Genomic DNA, 21,413 nt, shown 5'->3' with positions numbered 1-21,413 from the left:
CGGATTAGGGGCTGAGATCAAATGCTCCACCCATACAACTCAGGTGAGCCCCTATAATAGTTCCCTTGCAACCTTGCCAGTTATGAGTTTCCATAAAACTGTAGCCCTCCATAGTATCCTTCATTTATCAATGACAGAGTATTGTACTACATCAGATACAAGACACACATCACCTCCAAGGACAGCACTACAGCAGCATCATGTGAGCTTGTGGATTCTACTAATGATGGATAGCATAACTGCTCAGAATTCCCCGTGTTGTTCAACTTAGTATTTCTCAAACATGCTCAAGATCTCATTTGACACTATAGGAGAACCAAGAATACAAAGCAACAGATTTTCTGTACAAAGATATATAGCTTTTGCAGAATCTTATAAAGTACAATTTTTCCTCTTTCCCTCCATATAATCCTTTGAAATCATAACCAGCTTTAAAATAAATGAAATTAACAAATTGATAAAGTTCACTTCAGCAAATTTGACAAATTAATTTCCTATCGTTGAAGGCCACTTCCAATTAAGAATAAGCAACCACTGGTTTACGATTACAGAATTCAAAACAGCAGCCATTTTTCAGAAAATTCACAAATACATTGAATGAACCCAACCCTCTGAATCTCACACACGCACACACACAAAATTTTTACACATCAAAATGTCATGAACAAGGCAAATCCAAATCAAATGCTCTAAAACATCAGGCTGAGGTAGCTTTGGCTGACTTATGTGCTGCAATCAGGCTTTTTGTCAGCCATATTGCAGTTTCCCGAGACGACACAGTTTCTTCACCAAAGGGTCTCAGAATACCAGAAAGTTCATCAAGCTTATCCTCTCTAAGTAGCCGTGCACATAACTCAAGGAGAGATTCTAAAGCATCAGCTCTTTGGTGGGTCGGAACTTCAGTCCCACCTTTGGTTTGACCACCACTCATTGCTGTTAGGGTTCTCCTCAGTAAAGACAATTCAGCTGGTGTTGGGTTAATTGTTTCATCGCTACCACTACTTGACTGTAAGGTGCAATTAGTGTTGAGAGTCTCTACTCCAACTTCACAGTTGGATGGGAGCAAATTGCCATTATCAGAAGGCGATATCTCTGTTTGTTGATTTTCTATACAAATATCATGATTTTCTGTTTCCTTTTGAGAGCTTGGTTCAACATGCTCATTTTGCGTCACTGGCAATGGTGTAGGCCCATCATCAGGAGAGCTGTTGGCTGAACGATGCTCTCCACAGGAAATTGATGTGTTTCCATTGTTCTGTCGCATGACTTGATTGATATGTTCACTTTCGTCAGTAAGGTCTTGTACGTCATAAAGCTCCAATAAATCTAGTTTGTTCTCATTCTCAACGTTAACATCTACCCATTGTTGAAGGGATTCATTACTAAATGTATTTGCGGCTGTAGTTTCTTCCACACCACTTTCCTTGGAAGCATTTAAGCCACTTAGCTCATCTGAGCTTGTATGACAGCCTGAAGACTCACATTTGGAACTTTCACTGGCATCACATCTATCCTTAAAGTAGCTCACCAGATCAACTCTCTTCGTTTCAAGGTTTTCCTCAGAGGTAGCAGATGTGGATGATTTGTCACAACAATTCTGCTGATTGATGGGCATAGCATCACTAATCTTTTCACATTGATCAAAATTTCCCATTGGCTTTACTGCTCTTTGTTCTCTCTCTCTTTCATCCTTGTCACATTGATCAAAATTTCCAATAGGCTGTACTGCTCTATGTTCTCTCTCTCTCCCATCCTTGTCACATTGATCAAAATTTCCAATCATCTTTACTGCTCTATGTTCACTCTCTCTTCCATCCTTGTTTCTATTTGTTTTACCAGATGAAAGTCTCCTAGCTGTCTTTTCTGCCTTTTCCTTTGAGTTTGGCGACTTGACGGGAAGATAGGATGGGGATGTAGCACGACACCTGACTAAAAATGGCTGCAGGTGAGGATGTCTCAAAATTTCTGCAGCCTGGTAAGTAATGTAAAAAAAAAAAAAAAATACAGAACATGCATCAGAGAGGATCCAAGAGCTGCAATCTACTCTAGTATTTAAAGGCAGGTGCAAAAGGCACTGAAACTCACAGTTGGCCTATACTCTGGGCTTTTTCGTAACATGGTCTTTATAATTTGTTTCCTGGATAGCAGAAGCATAAATTGTGAATAAAGATAACGCGACTTTATTTTATAATGGATTAATGGAATAACAAAACATGCAACTGAAAGTAAATGAAGATATAGATGTGGTGAAATATAAAGCACCAAGTCCATTTCTTGGATTTTGTGGCACTTACAATGTGGAGGAGTAGACAATTGGAAGTGGGGTCATAATTGATCGGTTAATTTTGTTGATCAGACTAGCCATGTCCTGTTTCATTTCACCAGAAGAATTAATAACGAATTGTACAAAAATCAAACTAAAACTTCTTTCTGTCCAATAGATAATTTAGTAGGGAGGTAACTCGGCATGGGACATACATTAGCTCTGAATGCAGGTTGATGTGCAGCAATCTCAAATATACAACATCCTAAAGGAACAAAATACTTCAGCACAGAACAAGATAACAGAGTTTAAAGTGACACCATAATACTCTTTGTTACTTACCAAGTGACCATATATCTGATTTGTAGCCATAAGGTATGTCTGCAAGGAGCTCAGGACACATATAATTGGGTGTACCAACAACCTAAGTACAGTAAGTCATCAACAAAAACCCTTTCATCAGCAAAATAAATTTATTGTTTGCAAATGCACATCATTAGAGGAAATGCTCAGAAGTCAATACCGATGAAGCAAGATCATCAGGCTTGAGAAGTTTTGCTAGTCCAAAGTCACCTATAACCTCCACACAAAAAAAAAAATTGTGAGCACTAATCCAGCTCAATACAATTCTAACACACAAGAGGGTACAATTTTTATATGTCAACGGATATTTTGTAAGGAAAAAAAGCCTTGGCAGAAAGTCCCTTACCAAGCCGAATGTCATTTTCCTTTGTCAAGAAGATGTTGGAACACTGAAATAAACATAGTTACATTACGAATTTACGATTGACATTAGTGGGCCATTAAAATAGTTTCAAACCTAGAAAAACAAACCCAGTACCAATTTTGCAAGCAAATGCAGATTTACAAACCTTCAGATCTCTGTGAAGTATTCGGTTGGAGTGCAGGTAATCCACAGCTACCAACAACTGAGTCATCCATTTGCAGATTTTCTGTAGATAACAAGAATTTAAATAGGTTTCTAAATACTCATGCAAGTAATATAAAGAGAATTAGTAAATAATTATTTATTGCTACCTCCTCGGAGATATGTGATCCTCTAGCCTTCCTAATGATCTCAGCCCTGATCATACAGAATATTATCCCACTTAGGCATAATTCATTTGTTAATTGCATCCAAAAAGAATGGAAACTGCATATTTTTTTTTGAAATAAAACATAATTTTAAAAAAGTGTTTCTTCAATCTAAATGGATAGAAGTCACAGTACTGTTGACATGCATGCATTGCCTCGTGTGATCACAAAGATGAAAGATCCTTTTGAGGCAAAGTGTAATGAATGATGTGATTGCCCCGCTATATTTTTAAGATGAGTGCCAAATGCAACTCTCATGCTCAGTCATACAAATTTGAAATCCTACAATACTTATATAAGAGATGAGTACATAAATGATAATAATCAAGGATGCTAGCTGCTTACATATCACCTCCTTCGCAATAGCTGGTTACGATGCATACGCAGCATTCCTAGTAGTAAAACCATAGCAATGTCATTAAGGGATTTCATAGTTTCAAACAGATCATTTTCAACAAAATCAGCACGTGTAATGGCCATGCTACCTCCTAATTGAGAAGAAGAGTTTTTATTGGTGCAGTAGTGTTCAAATTTTATACTATGACAAATCAAGATATGTAGCAAACAGTAATTGCCAATATGGCATTAATGGCACTAGTATATACTTGGTATGTGATGTCTATATTTACCTTGTCCACCCAAGAATCTTTATATTCAACAATGTATGGATTGTTTAGCTTGGAAATCAGCTCCATCTGAACAAAACAACAAGAGCCAGGGCAAAAGTAAAAATGGTATGTACTGAGAATCGAAAGCTCTAGTCCTTTAAAAAAGAGAAAACAAACAAATTCAGCAAAATGCAACATTTGGACAATCAGACATACCAAGATCAAAGAATGCAGCAAAAGGTACTAAGACTATTAACCACAGTTAAACATGTAAAAGGTATGTAAAACATACTTCCTCCATTCCTCAATGCTTTTCCCATTTGTCATTTATCACCAATGTACATCTTTAAACAACAATATCTTTATTGTTTATGATTAAAAATTATGAAAAGATAATATTTTGAACTTACACATCGAAACGAACCTAACAAGATCCCACATAAGCATCTTATCTCTTACATACATCAATGTATAATATATCCATAAATAGTCATGGTCAAAGTTTTTCTCCCTTCAAACGGAATATTCCAAATGGAACAAACATAAAGGAACGTAGAGAGTACAATACAAAGAGATAATAACTAAACTAAACAAAACTATAACACTGATCAATACGTGATGTTATCATAGATTCATGAACTAAAATGCCTAAAAGTGGAGGTATGAAACATAAAAATACAACAATACTAGTGGATACGTGATTTTGTTATACATTCCTAAACTAATGTCATTAGAGGATATTTATATTATATTCATAACCATAAGGCTGCATATGTTAAAGCTGTGATAAGACGAAGTAAACATAATCAACATTTATAATCCACCAAATTAAATTAGATCTTGACTACCAACATGTTCAGTTGAAATTCTACAAATTAGAGATAAAAGAGACTAACCTCCTGAAGAGCTGTTCTCTTAAATTTCTCAGTTTGTTTAGCTAAGCGTATCTTCTTCAATACATACCTAACAAATAAATGAATAATCAGCAATCATAAGAAATATGGGTAGCAACCCATATAACACCGACAAACAAATCATTAGCAATCAACAAAAAAAATTTAAAAATACAATACTCCATTATTTGGCATGTATCATTTTTGAAATCGTTGACCTGTTTTCAACACCCTATAATTGATCCCTTTCCTTAAACCCCACAAAACGTTGGAAAAATCATATAAAATTGAAGCAAATTCAACCATTTGATCCTATCAGCTAATCTAAGTGTTAATCATTCAAACAAAGTAATTAGCAAAGTAATTAACAAGATTTAAACTTGAAGGAAAAGAAAATTCACTTCTTTTGCTCAGCTTTGTGGAGGACAAGAAAAGCAACCCCAAATGCGCCTCTTCCAATTTGCTCAATCACTTCATAATCCTCCATTTTAGACTTAAATTCTCCATTTTCAGCCTCCATTTTGAAACCCCAGAAAATTTTAAACCCCCAAAAACCCTTTTCAGGATCTACTCTTCTCTGGGAAATTTCAGCGAAAACCTGGTATGCAACCCACAAATTTTTAGAAAAAAACATAAAAAGTTAAATATAAAATGAACCAAAAATCAAACCTTTTTGCCTTACCTTCAAACCAATTCACCAAAAGAACAGGATAAGGAAGAATACCCAGAAATTGAAATTATAGAATAGTAAGAAATTCGCAAAGAAGAAGCACAAGATTGTAAAATGGAGAAAGAAGGTCTGTTTATTAGAGAAGAGAGAGAAAGAGAAAGAACACCCACAAGTTCAACTGTTGAAGTAAAGCAGGAGCAGCAGCAAGTAGCAGACTGGAATACAAAAAGTGTTAAACAGCAGTATTATGACTATTTAATTACAAAGGTCATTTGTTGAGTCGTCTGTTTTACTCCTTAATTAAGTATTACTATCAACTTTTTTTTCTTTTTTTTTTTTTGAAAGAAAGTATTACTATCAACTTAACTACTCCCTAAATCGTACTGTAATATGTATATTTTTGGTTAATTATTTCCGTTCATGTGAACGTAAGCTACTTCCTCTGTTCTCAAATATAGTCGCATTTGACAAATACACACGTGCCTATACTAGATTTACTATTCCGTTTATGATTCTAAATTTCTTCTAGATCAATTATTTTAAAATGCTCTCTCATTTTCTTCATATCTGAATAAGTGTATCACTTCTGAATCAATCAATCATTTTAAAATGGTTTACTCACTACTCTGTATCATTTTTCTCTCTTCCATGGTCACTAAATAAGAATAAAATCATTTTAATCAACTTATCAACATATTCAATTCTCAACCTCACCCACTTACACATTACTCCGTAAAATATTTAAATAGTCACTTTACTCCGTATTTCACTTGCATTTAACTTTGTGCACAACCAATGATACACTTAAATAGATACCGATTGAGTGAACATAAAAATAAAAATAAAAAAAAATAAAAAAATAGATAAGAGTGAGTAGTCAGTAATAGTAAATTTACACATACACCGGCAACCGCACTATGTTTTCGACTTATACTTCCTCCGTCTCTTTATAGTTGCAACACTTTCCTACAATGAAAATATCATAATAATTGCAACACACTATAAAAAAAACTATATAAAGAAGGTTTTTATAATGAAAATTGTACTTTATCTTTACTCCGTATTTAAAACACATGGCCTACTTGATTATGCTCCTAACAATCTTTTAACCCCATTTTAAGTGTATTATATCATGTGAGATCCACTTTCTTAAATACAATGATAAAATGTGTGTGTTACAACTACCAGTATAAAAAAACGGAGGAAGTATATAATAAGATTTACATTTTTCTTTATTCCTATTATTTTCTTACAATTATTAACAAGTTATTTCATATTTAGCTTTATAAATTGTTTATTTAAACCCCGTGCATTGCTCTAGTTTCTCCTTACTTAAGTATTAGTATCAACTTAATTACCCCCTAATATCTTATGTATTGGTTAACTACTCTTGTCCATGTAAATGTAAACTATTCCCTCCATCCTAATATAACTCGTTTTTCACTAACTCGATGATCTAATTAAGGGCATGCTTGGATTGGGGGTAATACATTAAGGGGTAATAAAAGTCAAATTTGAAAAAACAAAAGTAATTAAAGGTGTTGTTGTAGAAGACATGGTTTTTACGAATGAAATAAGGTAGTTGTGCCATGAGGAAAAGAGAGATGGAGGAATTATTACTCTCATAATGAGGGTAATAGTTACCCACCCTCTCTCGTAGGGTAACTATAACCCCAACATGAGGGTATTGATCCCTCTTTCTTCACCTCACAACATACCATCACTACATAATTTTCTTACAATCACACCATCACTATCTCTTTCTTCCGTATTTTCACATTCATTTTACTTAGTTTGACTTTTATTACCCCCTTAATGTATTACCCCTAATCCAAGCATGCCCTTAGATTGAATTGAAACTTATCAAAACTTATAAACATATTAATCTTGAACCATTTTAAAAAGTGAATAGAGCGCATGAAAAGAATAGAGCCATACATGAACTTAGGAAACAAAATACTACCTCCGGATCTTATTATATGCAACTTTGGAATTTTTTATATCTCACACATAATACCCCAAATAATACGATCCGGAGGTAGTATTTATTTTGATTGTAGGCACTTTATAACATTTAAGTCTTGTTCGTTTTATTTCATTACTAAAATAAGTTTAGATAAGATATAAAGTAAAGGAAAATAAATTTAGATAAGTTTTTATAATGGTTAATAAGGATTACGTATTTAAGTTCAAGTTACAACTGAAACAAACTCTTAACAGAAGTTCAGATAACAATGTGTTATATTTACCTGATTTTTACGTATCTAAATTTATTTTATCTTATTAGAATTCATCAAAACTTTTTAGAAATAATTTTAGTGGTATATTAAGCTTAGGTAACTCTTATCAATTTTATCAAAACTTATTAATTTTTTTTTTTTTTTTTCTAAATTATCTTATCTAGACTTATTTTTCTTAAAAAAAAATGAAAATAATATGAATAAAACTGATACATCATTTTGCATGACAAATGTCGAACACTGCACGCTAATGTTTAATTTTGGGATAACATATTAGCTAACATAATCAAATTAGATCAATTGCTTGGAATTTTGGATATTTACACTTGTACTTTGTTTTATATATAGTGAATAATAGGTGTACTTTGTAGTTTGCACGCACAACTTAATTGAAATTTATTAGTAGCCCCTATCCCAAATTGGTAGGACCCTAAGAAGAAAAATTAAATCAAGAAAGAGGTGGCAAAAATTTCCTCCTAATTAAAGCAAGGGACATGGCGCATTAAGCATAATGATTAGATTGAAATTAGTATATATAAATGATAATCTTAACAAATAAGAAAAGAAAAATGGAACAAAAATGGTGTACCTAAAAAGATTAATTAGTCATTAGTGGAAGTTGTAGAAATCACATATTATCATTTGGTGGGGACTTATAACATCTAACCGACAATTATGAATTATTGATGCTTTTAGAATTTTGTACTAAGGTTTATATTTATGTTCAATATTAATAAAATGTACCTTGACTTTTCTATGCTTGAAATCTTAAATTGGCCCATATGTAACATTATTTAAAAGGCATTATTGAAACTTGTCCTAACACCTAATTCGTGATGCTAAAATGTCGTTAGTACTAATGTTTACTTATTTGACCTACTTCCAACTGCAATTAAAATAATGAAAGTTTGCTCTATTCTTTAGGGATTGTTTTCAATTAGGAGAGGACAAGAAGTAACAACCATTGATGAACCTTAATTATACCTATTTTTAATCACAAGGTGAAGTTACAAAAAGGCAACTTGTCTGAATTTATATGAAGGTACGTATAAGAAATAATGTAATGTATTATAATATGGAGTATTATAAATAAGATGTAAGACACGAATAGATGTTCTATATTTCATTTTTATGAGTGTATTTTTGATGGATTTTTATGGGCGAAATTTTTAATTTGTACTCCATTTGTCTCTAAAACTTCTTTCAAGTTATACAATAATTAATTATCTCACAGAAAAAAAAAAAAAGTTTAAACAAGAATTGTTAGAGATGGTGGGAGTATGAAATTTAATTTGTTTAATCCCTTAATTAAATAATATGGAGTACTTTTATTTTATTTTTTTGTAAAGAAAGCAGAGGAGCAGCAATATTATTAAGCAACATCCAAATCTACAAGAGTAAGAACACCTTGCGAAAAAAGGTTCAAAGATACAAGCTCCTCCACCCCGAGGAGACAAGATCTAGCAACCAAGTGAGCTACAGTATTTCCCGCTCTTTTAACATGGCTACAAGATAAGGAATTAAACGACAAAGACATCTCTAAAATACAATCAATAAAGAGATAAAAAATAGCTAAAACCCTCAGCTTTGCCTCTGACTTTCTGCACAGTCTCGAGAGAGTCACTCTCCATTTTCACCTCATACCCCAATCTTCTAGCAATCTCAACCCCGAAGCACATAACAGCAGCCTCAGCCACACAAGGATCCCACTGTCCCACCTTTCTTTTAACAGCATTGGCTAAAATAGTCCCAACAGAGTCTCGAATAACCACCCCCAGCCCGACCTTGTTGTTGTTAATAATACCCGCATCAGTATTGACCTTAACAGTGCCCAAAGGAGGCTTGAAACACCTAGCATCAAATTTCACAGTTCTGCTATGTCCACCAAAGACTCTCACGGCATACAACTTAAAATCTGACACATATTTAGCATAACCAGTAGCAAGTAAATGTGCATCATGTGAGTTGGGCTCATGAATAGACTTGTTCCTACTAGTCCAGGCAGCCCAATCAAGTGTAGCAAAGAGAGAGAGATCTTTTTAGTTAGCTTCCCTACCATCCACATAATACGATCTTTAAAAGATTAGGAGGGTGCATCAACCAGGAGACTAGCAAAAGGACTAGAAGTCTAGATTTGAGAAGTGACATTGCAAGCAAAAAGGGCATGATTAATTGTTTTGTGATCACTGCCGCAAAAGCACACAATCCCCATTCTCGTTAATATGTCTAGCACATTTCACTAATAGCAAGAGAGTTATGGCAGGCCCAGCCACATTCCACACCAATCTTCAAGTTTCTTCATCTGCTACGCCATGAGAGTCACTCACCCCAAGTACTCCCAACCAATAAGTGGATTTAACCATAAAAAAGACCATCAGAGCAAGGCCACCAAAACCTTCTGTCAGTAGCATTGGGCAGCAGCAGAGGAAGCTCAAGGATATGCTTTGCACCCTCAACTCTACAATGTAAGGAGATAGCATTATGTTCCCATCTAGCAGCACCCTCCACCATTAATCAGACACCAAAAGATCAGGACCATGTAAACTATTAGGAGGAGGCATAAGTCTGCCATTCGAAGCACCAGACAGCAGCCACAAATCATCCCACACCCTAATCTTACTACCATGCATCCCCCACTCTCCATTTCAATCCCTCAATCAACAAAGATTTAGCTCCCCATATACTATTCCCAGTGAAACTTGGGTCAAAGCCTCGTCTTGCATCCAGAAAATCAGAGTGCTTAAAATACTTCGCTTTTATAACCTGATGAAGTAAAGTGTCTCCTCCTTGCAAAAGTCTCCAACATTGTTTGGCAAGTAATGCTTGGTTGAAGATTTTCAGATTTCGGAATCCCATCCCACCCTTAGACTTAGGAAGACAAAGAGAATCCTAACTTTTCCAATGCATTTTCTTCTCTCCGCCATTAGCCCACCAAAAGCGTGCCAAAATAGAGTGAATCTCATCAAGAAGCCCATCGGGAATCTTAAAAACACTCATAAGATAAGTTGGGATGGCTTGTGCAACGACCTTTATCAAAATCTCCTTCCCTGGTTTAGAAAGAAAGTCTTCCTTCCAACCTTGAAGCTTCTTCCAAATTCTTTCCTTGAGACCTGCAAAAGTAGCTTTATTTGACTTGCCAATGATTTTTGGGAGTCCGAGATATTTCTCATGCTTGTCCACCTCCTTAATCCCAAGAGTATCACAAATAATCACCCTTCTTTCCACAGGAACAATCTTGCTAAAGGTTATCTCACACTTGCTGAAATTAATTTTTAACCCCGAAGCACGCTCATAAATCCCAGAATATCAGCAATTTTTTCACACTCTTGGACAGTAGCTCTAGCAAATAATATAATATCGTCTGCGAAAAAGAGGTGGGAAATACGAGGAGCTCCATTACAGACCTTAGCACCATGAATCGTTTTTCCCATAACCGCCTTAGAAATCAACCCCGAGAATGCCTCAGCCAACAAAAGGAAGAGATATAGGGGAAATTGGGTCTCCTTACCGCAAGCCACGTTGAGGGACGATGTTATTAACAATGTCACCATTCACCTTTACCGAGAAAGACACACTAGAAACGCAAGTCATGATCTTTTGAGTCCACTCACCACAAAACCAATAAGCTTGTGCATAATCCGTTCTAAAAAATTCCATTCAACACGATCATAAGCTTTCATCATATCGAGCTTCAAAGCCATCATACCATTCCGACCCTCTCCTCTTCTCTTCATTGCATGAAAAACTTCAAAGACAACAAGAGCATTGTCGGTAATTAACCAACCCGGAACAAACGCACTTTGATTAGGAAAAATAATTTGTTTCAACATCGGTTTCATACGATTAGCAAGAGTTTTATATATTATCTTATAAATCACATTGCATAAGCTTATCGGCCTGAACTTTGTAATTATTCGAGGCTCATTGCACTTTGGAATTAGAACAATACAAGTCATACTAATCTCCAAAATGTCAATATCTCCCTTCCACCAATTTAACACAAAAAAATTTCTGATAAAAAAGAGCATGCATACCATCGACACCGGGTTCTTTATTTGGATGCATATCGAAAAGGGCAGTTCTAACTTCCTCCTCCGTGAGGTCTTTCTTCAATTATATTCAGCATTCATTTCTTTAGAAACAAGGTGCGCCACTCCACTAAGAGCTTCATCAAAATCGGTGGAGTTCTCACATGTGAAAAGATTATGAAAATAGTCCGTGACAATCTTTTCAATACCTTTCGGCTCATCGACCCAATTACCATTCGCATCCTCCAACCCCTCAATAGTATTGGGCTTTCTACGAGGCTTGCTTTATGGTGGAAATATGAAGTATTACGATCCCCATCTCTCAATTCATTTGTTCTAGTCCGGGCATACCAATAAGATTCTTCAAGCATATGTAATTCATCAAGTGTATTTTATTTTTTAAAAAAAAATTTAAAATGAAATTATGAGTGAGAAATAACTCCCTTTGTCTGAATCTTGGTTATACGCTTTTTTTTTTTGTCTTTTTTCCGTTTGTTCAATGTAAAATTGCTTTTTTTGTTATTTTTTTTCTTCTTCTTCTTCCTTCCTTTTTTTTTTTTTTGGCTATATCATGCTGTATGACCTGTTTTTATTTTTTCAAATAAAAAATCTTACTTTTCACTAATTAAAGTTACTTAAGTTTGCGATCCCCATCTCTTAATTCATTTGTTCTAGCCCAGGTATACCAATAAGATTCTTCAAGCATATATAACTCATCAAGTTTATATATATTTTTTAAAATTAAATGAAATTATGAGTGAGAAATAACTTCCTTTGTCTCAATTTAGGTTATACGGTTTTTTTTTTTTTTTTTTTTTTTTTTTTTTTTTTTTTTTTTTTGCTATATCATGCTCTATGACCTGTTTTTATTTTTTCAAATAAAAAATCTTACTTTTGACTAATAAAAGTTACTTAAGTTAGTTTCATGTTCTCTCTCATTCAACTACTCGTAAAAAGTTGTTTCAATATCTCTCATTTAATCTATTATTATTATTTTTATGAAATAATGATTAATGACTAACCTTACCATGCAGTATCTTCTTATCTTTAAAAAAATTAAAAAAAAAAAAAAAAAAAACTATGCAATATAAGAAAACAAACTAAAATAAAATGGATGAAGTCTATCGCATTTAGTCCAAGAATGAAACAAAAAAATTCATTGGTTGATTATATTGGTGGGAAAACTTTAAATTGATACAGGAAAATTCCAAGGATGTAGTTGTGGTGTCATAGTCAATTACACGATGTGCCAACTCTTTAAATATGTACTCTAAAATCAATCAACACCAAAATAAAAGATGTTATGATATCCAGTTTCTTCTTCCTTAGTCGTACGGTATACAAATTTCCATGTAAATTTTGGAGAGATGCTCTTAAGTCTTAACTCCAATTTATTGGAATAATTGTGATTGTGACATACTCCGTATTCATTTTAATTTGGTCCCTAGGTCAAGTTGTTCAACATTTTATTGTAGACTATTTCAACAAATATAATTAAATAAAGCTACACCCTTAGTTACATAATACGGTGTACAATAATAGTCTTGTGTTTCGACCTCTTATTATAAGTGTCAATTGGTTGTTTCACTTATCTTTTTTATCATATTGATTGATTATTTTGATGGTTAAAATGGTTGTTTAATTGTTTATAAAGTCTTAAATGTATATTTAACTTAGTTGCTGTCTATGAGGGTGTAAACTGTAAAGTATCAACTTATGCTACACAAATTACATGTTTTAGATAAAGCTACTCAGTTTTTTTATTTTTTATTATTTTTTTTTTTTACAAACTTTAATGATATTCATAGTAATAAAAAAATGTTGGTTGTTTAGCCACATAAAAACAAAACAAAACAAAAATATAAATTACAACATACGGAGCATATACTTTGTCAAAGTAGGTCACTTTTGAGAGTGAGGGGGAAGGATAAGGGATCCCCACCCTCAACGTGTCTCTAGTGGGGATTGAACCCTCAACCTCGAGCCTAGAAGGAGATAATTCTTACCACTAGACCAAGCTTAGTTTGGTACATTCTTGGTATATTAGTATATAATATGTGGATTATACTTCCGTGCTAACGCACGATATATATAAGATGTGGATATTATTAGATAAAAATAATGAAGAAGTGGAAGTTATTCAATTGGAGGTTATAAAAAAAAAAAAAAAAAAAAAAAAAAAAAAAAAAAAAAAAACCTTCAAATGCATGAGATTTGAGAATTGGTCTTTTAAAGGGTTGTGGTTAAATCACTCAATTATATAAAAGATGTGTACTAACAATGTTATAAATATTGTATTAGGCTTTATCATTGATCTCTCATCCCTCCCTTTGTCTCTAAAAGTTTTTTTTTTTTTTTTTTTTTTTTTTTTTTTTTAAGATAATCACCATTCAAACGTTAATCAATTAAAATAATTTCAACACACGTTTGCAGTACACAATTTTGATTACTATATCACATTTCTTACTACATATTATTCAGTTGTAAACGAAGAATAATCCGGTTCGAATTCAGATTACAATTCATATTGGGTCATATTAGGTTTGAATCAATGTAATCTCCCATACAGAAATGAAGACACTGATTTCTGTAAGGCCAGCGGCCCAGACTCAATTCATACTATGATGACAAGCCATGACTTCTACTTGGACGGCTGAGCTCGCTAGACCAGAGGAACATGCACCTTGAAACACATTTTCATCGGTCCAAATTTGAAAGGGAGGTACTATCATATCCTCATTCTATAGGTATTTCTATTCCAAGCTACATCAATGTGAATAACCTTTGTTTCTCAAGCACAAACTATCAGACCCAAGCTTAAATGTTGTTTGAGTGACTACAAAAAGTGTCACTTCCCTAGTTCAGTAGTTCCCTGGTTTGACCTTGCAATGGTAAATAACTTTCTCGTATGTGAGATATAGAACTTAGGAAGTTTAACTAATATTGTGTGACAACTAAACAACTTTACATTCTTCCAGTTCCTAGGAATTTTAATTTCCTTAACAAGCACCAAGTTTATTTCATGCTTCAATTAATCTTCCAATCGCCATTTTCAGACCCCCATTGTACGAAGATCGTGTTTATGTAAGTCAAGAATCTCATGATCATCTTCACCTAATCAGCAACCTTGCTTGTTAGTTCTGAAGAGGAACCTTCAAATTCTCCTCTAAGAAGATGAAGTTCAAAATAGGATCCAGAATACATTGTTTTGATGTTAGCATTTCCTGATCCTACTCGTGATACACTTGAAGTCTTGAATAAGCATTACTAAATTCCATTCACAGAAACAGTAGATGAAATACATACATTATCCCAAGTCCTCAAGGCACAGGGAAAGAAACAAGTAGATTTGGATTTTGACACGACCAGAGGTTCTGTACGATAAGCCGATAAGGCACTGATCGAAACCCATTACATTTCCATTGAAAATAAGGGGGAAACCAGTAGAACTGCGAAAAACCAATTTTACAAAACCTGAACTTTGTTGACGGAAGATGGCTAAGCTACTTCTTTCTAGATTTCTTTGACGACAATTTCTTCTCTAATTTCTTCTGTGCAGCTTCAAACTCTTCCTCGGTTGGTTCTGAAGAACTTTGTCCACCATATCTTTCCACCATAGAGCTAAACATGGAATCAAATCGGTCCTTCCTCTCAGTTCTTCGCTGAGATATGATTGCAAATAGATCAGAATCTGACTTCTTTTCTGACCTGAAGGAAGGCGAACACAAAAAAGAAACAGTAAGCTCATGATTTAAAAGTGCTTTACAGCTCCAGCATTATACAACGGAAATGCCAAGGAAAATGGAATTACTTCTTTTTCCGCTTCAAAGGGCTTGTAGGTGGTTTCATTTCAGATACCTCCTTAGCCCATTTCTTGTACGATTTAAATTCCTTCAGATCTCCTGTGTAGCAATGAACATGTAATGATTCAGATCATGAAAATATTTTCAAATTAAAAAAAAAAATAAAAAAAAAAATAAAAATAAAAAATAACCAACAAATTATCTTTTATTAAAATAGAACGCAAAGGTCTGCAGAACAAACTTGATATGTTGTGCCATCCCTATGACCTCCAGAAATCAAATTAAAAACTTTGCACTAATAGACAGCATCAACTTTCTAACCTGAAGCTATTGCCTCGTCAAGCATATCCTTGAAGCGATGAGAGTCCAGCTTAGGGTCTGAGCATAGCATCGAACAAAAGAGCCTAGAGTCCAAGGCAAGCAAAATGTCAAGCTCGTGTTTATGGGGGGAAGGCAGAAAGGGAAGGAGAGGTACCTTTTCATATTGCCCTTGTACTTCTTGTAGAGGTCGATCAGATCGTTTTTCTCAGAATCAGATCCCCTGTAATTTGCTTCAAACTCTTCAATATCAGCCACAGTGACCTGAAAGCACACACAACAACCTCAATTCCTCATCTAATGAAAATTGAATTCCGCAATTATGTAATGCAGTAGCTTTTCAAGGATGTTAAATTGCACCAAAAAATATACCTCTTTGTACATTGTTCTGAAAAAGCTCTGCAAATTCTCAGCCATATCCCCTGCAAGATCCTACCAATTATAGGGAACAAAATGCATAACATCAGTCATTAATCCTCACAATCCTACCAACCTGTCACCTGTACTTATGAGTTATGAGACTTATGACTTCTCATCTTGTAATCTAAAGAACATAAATAATAGAGTTCCAAGACAAGACCAAAATGACAATTTCATAGCTCAATTTACAGGCATGTTTACAAAAATGCACTAATCGTTTTGTATCCTCACCAGCTAGGTGAGTTCTAACCATTACAATATCATTCATTCATTTGCATGCACACAGTCATATTATGGGAACAAAGTGTAAACATATTCACAAGTTACTTATCCACCTAACATGCGAATGCAAGTGCTATAAGAATTTAGCTCACATCATCATCAACAACTCCAGTCTGATCATAAAGAGCTCTTTTCTCCTCATCGCCAAGAATTGACATCACCTTCTGCAGCTGTTGAAATTTCTCATTTGCTTCCTTTAATAAGAGCAAGAAAGACAAACCATAAATATTTAAGGTTTAAAAATAAATAAATAAAAAAGACTCCAACAAACAACGCCTGGAAAAGGAATGCAGGTCAATACCTTATCATCAGGGTTCTTATCAGGATGGAGTCGTAAAGCCAATTTGTGGTACGCCTTTCGAATTTCCTGTTGAGATGCAGTTCTTTCCACACCAAGAACCTACAAATTTATGATTATCAATCATCACAACCAATTCTAATTATTGGTTGTGATGATTATCAATCATCACAACCAATAAAAGAAAATAAGCTGAAGCAGGTCACAGCTAAGCTAACAATTAGAGAGCAATTCTAATGTTAGTTAAACGTGATCACAATAAGGTAGTTCATAGCATGGCTAGATTAAGTTGCAATTATGTAGGAGCCATAGAGGAGAGTTATGGTTGGAGGTGGTTCCTTCAAAGGCTAGCAGTCATCAACGACCTTCCATCTTTAAATATATACTGTTACATATTTTTAGGGAGATTCTCACAAAGACATGCACTTGTTATCTTGTTGATGGTTATGTGAACTAGCTTGAGCAGTCAGACAATAATACTCACTGTTGTGACCCAGCTAAAGTAGTATATTTGTATGATTAATCATCACACAGAAAATGCACTTGTTTTATCTAGTTAGACACTTGTAAGAAAATTAAAGTATTTCATTAAATATATAAGATTGATACAATAAATTACCTAATTAGAAAATATTGCAGGCATGATCAGGTTTTAATTCTCAATTAAAAAGATTTGGCAAATTTGAACCCCTAATCCAAAAAGTAAAAATCTACACCATATCTCTGACAGCAATTTGCGAAGCTGGCTGGTCAGGGATATAACCAATATTTGGGGCATCAACACCTACCATCTTCTTAGACCATCATATAAAATTCTCGCAAAAACATTCATTTGCTTAAAGGCTATTCCTTTCTCAAGAATTCAATCATGGTTATATGAACTAGTTCATACCCTACTGATGTGAACCAAGCAACTCCACCCCGTTCCACAAAGTTCTTCCCATTCACTGTAATTCGTGTGTATTTTTATTGATTGTTGCGTTTGGCAAGATATGCATTTGGTTTATCAAATAGTAATTGTAAATTAATCAGACTTTCGAGATAAATTCTACAAAAAAAAAAAAAAAAAAAAAAAAAAAAAAAAAAAAAAAACTCTTATCCCAATGAATGGCAATCATCTACTCTAAAACATTAGAGCTTACTACGTAATAGTTTATTAACAGCAAAAGCCAACAGCATCCAATCACTTAAAAGTAAACAATATCACATTTTGCATAAATTACTATAATTAAATAAACATCCCCACGTGATAATAATAAATTAAAACTTCAACATAGAATAGGAATTCTATCTTCAGCAGCAATCAAGCATTTAAGCCCTTTAATTAGGGTTTCCAACCAAACTTTACCCTCAATCTCTCAATCAATCAGACAAAACAACACCATCTTGCTGACTGGTGTGGCTCAATTAATGTAGTATACTTGGTGTGGCTCAACAACATATTCACGTGCTTTATCTAGTAACGTGTTTGAAGTAAATCAGAGTATTACATAGAATATTTTAAGATTGATAGTACTATAAATGTCCTAATGATCAAATTTCAATTCTTAATTAAAAAAGTTTAGCAAAATTGAACCTCTAACCCAAAAGTTAATAATCTGCACTGAATTTCTGATAGCAATTCTCAAGGCTGGTCAGGAATATATCCAATAATTAGGGCGTCCAACACCTACCATCTTCTTGGACCATCATATAAAATTCTCACAAAAAACACTCATTTACTTAATTAAAGACAATTTATTTCCTCAAGAATTTAATCATGGTTATGGTGAACTAGTTGAGATCCTGCTGATGTGAACCAAGCAACCAACTAAACTAATCTACCCCATTCCACAAAGTTCTTACTATTCACTAAACTTCACATAAATTCTTACTGAATGGTGGATTGGAAAACATATGCATTTGGTTTTTCAAACATGTTGCTGGCATGATTGTATTTCAGTTCTCAATTAAAAAGGTTTAGCAAAATTTAATCCAAAAACATAGTAATCAACTCGAATAGCATTTTGCCAAAGCTGGTCATGGATATAGCCAACAATTAGGGCGTCCAACACCTACCATCTTCTTTGACCATCATATAAAATTATCGCAAAGACATTCACTTGCTTAAATGATTCTCATTTTTCAAAAATTCGATCATGGTTATGTGACCATGATATAGTATGAAACATATTCCTGGAACTCAACCATCAGCTTAAGCTCCGATACCATGTTAATGGACCAACTCAACCAAAAGCTTAACCATAATGCTGTGAACCAACTAAATTACTTAACTTGTGGAACATATGCATTTGGTTATCCTATAAGTTTTGTAAATCAATTGAAGTTTCGAGATTATTACCAGTTCAGTTTTCGATTGAAAAGGGTTTAGCAAAATAACATCTTTAACTCCAATCAAAAACAATCATCTAACCTAATAAATTACTGAGTATAAGTATAACAAAATTAACAATTGACAGCAAAAGCCACAGTGATTTAGGCTTCAAACTAGAAATCGCAAATTCGTTCCCTGAGCAGAAACCAAACCCTAAAATAATTAAAATTAGGGCTTCCAATCAAAATTTAACCTCAAATTATCAATCAATCAGACAAAACAACATCATAAACAAAAATCAAAACCCTAGTAAAAATTAACCAAAAATGTGGAAAAATTACAGAATAATCCTTACCTCATAAAGACTCTTCTGAGCGCTATCATTGTCCATATTAGCGTGTTCTTGATGATGATCAGATTCACCTTGTTCGGCTGTAGATTCTTCGGAAACCCTAGTTTTCTTTTTCTTCGCCATTTTTATGGAAGATTAAGTTTGTTTTTGAAAAGAGGAGTAAAGAATAATCTGGAACTGAAGAAAGGAATAAGTTGACAGTTTGCAAGATAGAATTTGAAAGGAGAAGAGCGTTGCAGAGGGGTTGGTAATTTATAGGGGAGTGGAATTGTTCCCGCCAATTTCCTCTTTGATGTCCCAATTTTTGGATTTTCCCGCCGTGATCGTGTGTTCAGGATTTTTGGCATAGATACAGGAAATGCTCGTCTATGGAAGGACAATTTGAATGTACTCCCGGGTCAGGTTGACGTAGACTGATATGAGACGAGGAATTCTAGGACTTAAGCAATTAGAGTCTTCCGTGACTCTAATAGGGGCATAACCGTTCTTTTACTATGTATCCACTTGCCAAAAAAAAAAATCAAAAAAGGGAATTGAAAAGGAGAATCAAAACTAAGCCTGGGTAAAGGACAGTGAGTAAGAGCCCGTTCTCCTCACCTTATTTTTGTTGAATTGAAATTATTTTTATTGAAATAAAATTATATTTGCTGAAGTTAAATTATTTTTACTGAACTTAACTTAATTTTACTGAAATTAAATTATTTTTGCTGAACTGAAATTATTTTTACTGATTTTCTATTATAATTCTTCTTTATGAAAACTGAATTTTACTGAACTGAACTTATTTTTACTGAAAGGAAATTAATTTTACTGAACTGGACTTATTTTTACTGAACTGAAATTATTTTTACTGAACTGAAATTATTTTTACTTAATATTATTTTTTTAAAGTGAAGAGAACAGGGCATAAGGGCGGGGAAATGGGTTGAAAATGACAGATCTTTCTTCTTGTAGTTTCTCTCTCTAAAATTATGCCGGCGACATTCCTATTAAAGACGATCGTTTTCAGACCAAAATTTAAGCTAAAGTCCATACCAATTACGGCCTACAGGTAACATCTCATCAAGTTTTGGTATCTAAAAAAATACCATCAACGACAAATTAAAAAAAGGAATTCCATTAAGGATTATTTAAAAATATCATCAACGGTTGTTGGTATCATAAAAAATATCATCAACAGCAAAAGTGGAACAAGAATGACATTAACGATTTTTTCCCGCCATGTTTTGGCGCCAAAATTTGTCACATATTGGGAATTCCATTTGAGGAAATAGCATAATGAAGAACTTAATTTGCCAAAATTTCTTTACCATTAAGAATTGTTGGAGAATACCTTCAAGGGTTGTTGATACCTAAAAGAATATCATCTAGAACTCCGTTGGTATCATAAAATATACCATCAATAACAAAGATAGAACAAGAACAACACTAACGGTTTGTTCCCGCCATGTTTTGGTGCCAAAAGAACAACCCAATTGTGACCCAACCCAACACATTACTTGAACATATTGACCCGACCCAAACTGAACCTGAATCCTGACAAAAACACACTCAAAACCCGAATTGACCAGACCCGAACATAGGGGTGAAAGTGATATGGATAAAAACCGAAAACCGAACCGAACCAAACTGAATTAACAATTCGGTTCGATTTTTTTCACTATTCGGTTTGGATCGATTTGGAAAAATAAAAAAAATTGGATTTTTAAGACACCTGATTGAGTCTCCCCAAAAACCAAACCTAGTGATGAATGCCTTTCACGTCATTGATTATCGAACGAGGTGAAATGTGAAAGAGTCTCGTGATGCATCTATTTTTAATAAAAATA

The 21,413-nt window shown here is 33.9% G+C and overlaps 3 protein-coding genes across 4 annotated transcripts; all 3 read right to left on the bottom strand.

Moving 5' to 3' along the window:
- Positions 1-490: 490 nt before the first annotated feature.
- LOC145583209 (serine/threonine-protein kinase Nek6-like) lies at positions 491-5,766 on the bottom strand. Of its 2 annotated transcripts, none has more exons than XM_081640393.1 (14): positions 5,542-5,766; positions 5,261-5,457; positions 4,863-4,929; positions 3,988-4,053; positions 3,704-3,750; positions 3,302-3,416; positions 3,136-3,216; positions 2,973-3,015; positions 2,787-2,836; positions 2,606-2,687; positions 2,479-2,528; positions 2,295-2,368; positions 2,086-2,137; positions 491-1,972 (listed from the first exon to the last, which is right to left on the bottom strand). In XM_081640393.1, the coding sequence occupies exons 2-14, from the start codon at positions 5,377-5,379 to the stop codon at positions 698-700; spliced, it is 2,121 nt and encodes a 706-aa protein (XP_081496519.1). In that variant the 5' UTR covers positions 5,380-5,457; positions 5,542-5,766; the 3' UTR covers positions 491-697. The 2 variants fall into 2 exon arrangements, with proteins under 2 accessions (XP_081496519.1, XP_081496520.1); XM_081640394.1 differs by having other exon boundaries at positions 3,302-3,347; positions 5,542-5,765.
- A 4,892-nt stretch (positions 5,767-10,658) lies between these two features.
- LOC145581293 (uncharacterized) lies at positions 10,659-11,320 on the bottom strand. The gene is made up of 2 exons (XM_081638324.1): positions 11,174-11,320; positions 10,659-11,057 (listed from the first exon to the last, which is right to left on the bottom strand). The coding sequence occupies exons 1-2, from the start codon at positions 11,318-11,320 to the stop codon at positions 10,659-10,661; spliced, it is 546 nt and encodes a 181-aa protein (XP_081494450.1).
- A 3,730-nt stretch (positions 11,321-15,050) lies between these two features.
- LOC145582355 (chaperone protein dnaJ 6-like) lies at positions 15,051-19,973 on the bottom strand. The gene is made up of 8 exons (XM_081639357.1): positions 19,588-19,973; positions 16,922-17,020; positions 16,713-16,814; positions 16,291-16,350; positions 16,076-16,182; positions 15,922-16,004; positions 15,609-15,699; positions 15,051-15,505 (listed from the first exon to the last, which is right to left on the bottom strand). Exons 1-8 carry the CDS (start codon positions 19,705-19,707, stop codon positions 15,301-15,303), a joined length of 867 nt encoding a protein of 288 aa, XP_081495483.1. The 5' UTR covers positions 19,708-19,973; the 3' UTR covers positions 15,051-15,300.
- Positions 19,974-21,413: the final 1,440 nt, after the last annotated feature.

Source organism: Chenopodium album, chromosome 15 (genome assembly GCF_948465745.1).
Source record: "Chenopodium album chromosome 15, dcCheAlbu1.1, whole genome shotgun sequence".
Taxonomy (NCBI): domain Eukaryota; kingdom Viridiplantae; phylum Streptophyta; class Magnoliopsida; order Caryophyllales; family Amaranthaceae; genus Chenopodium; species Chenopodium album.
Note: the sequence above shows the minus strand (reverse complement) of the source record. Positions and strands in the feature narration are given on the sequence as shown.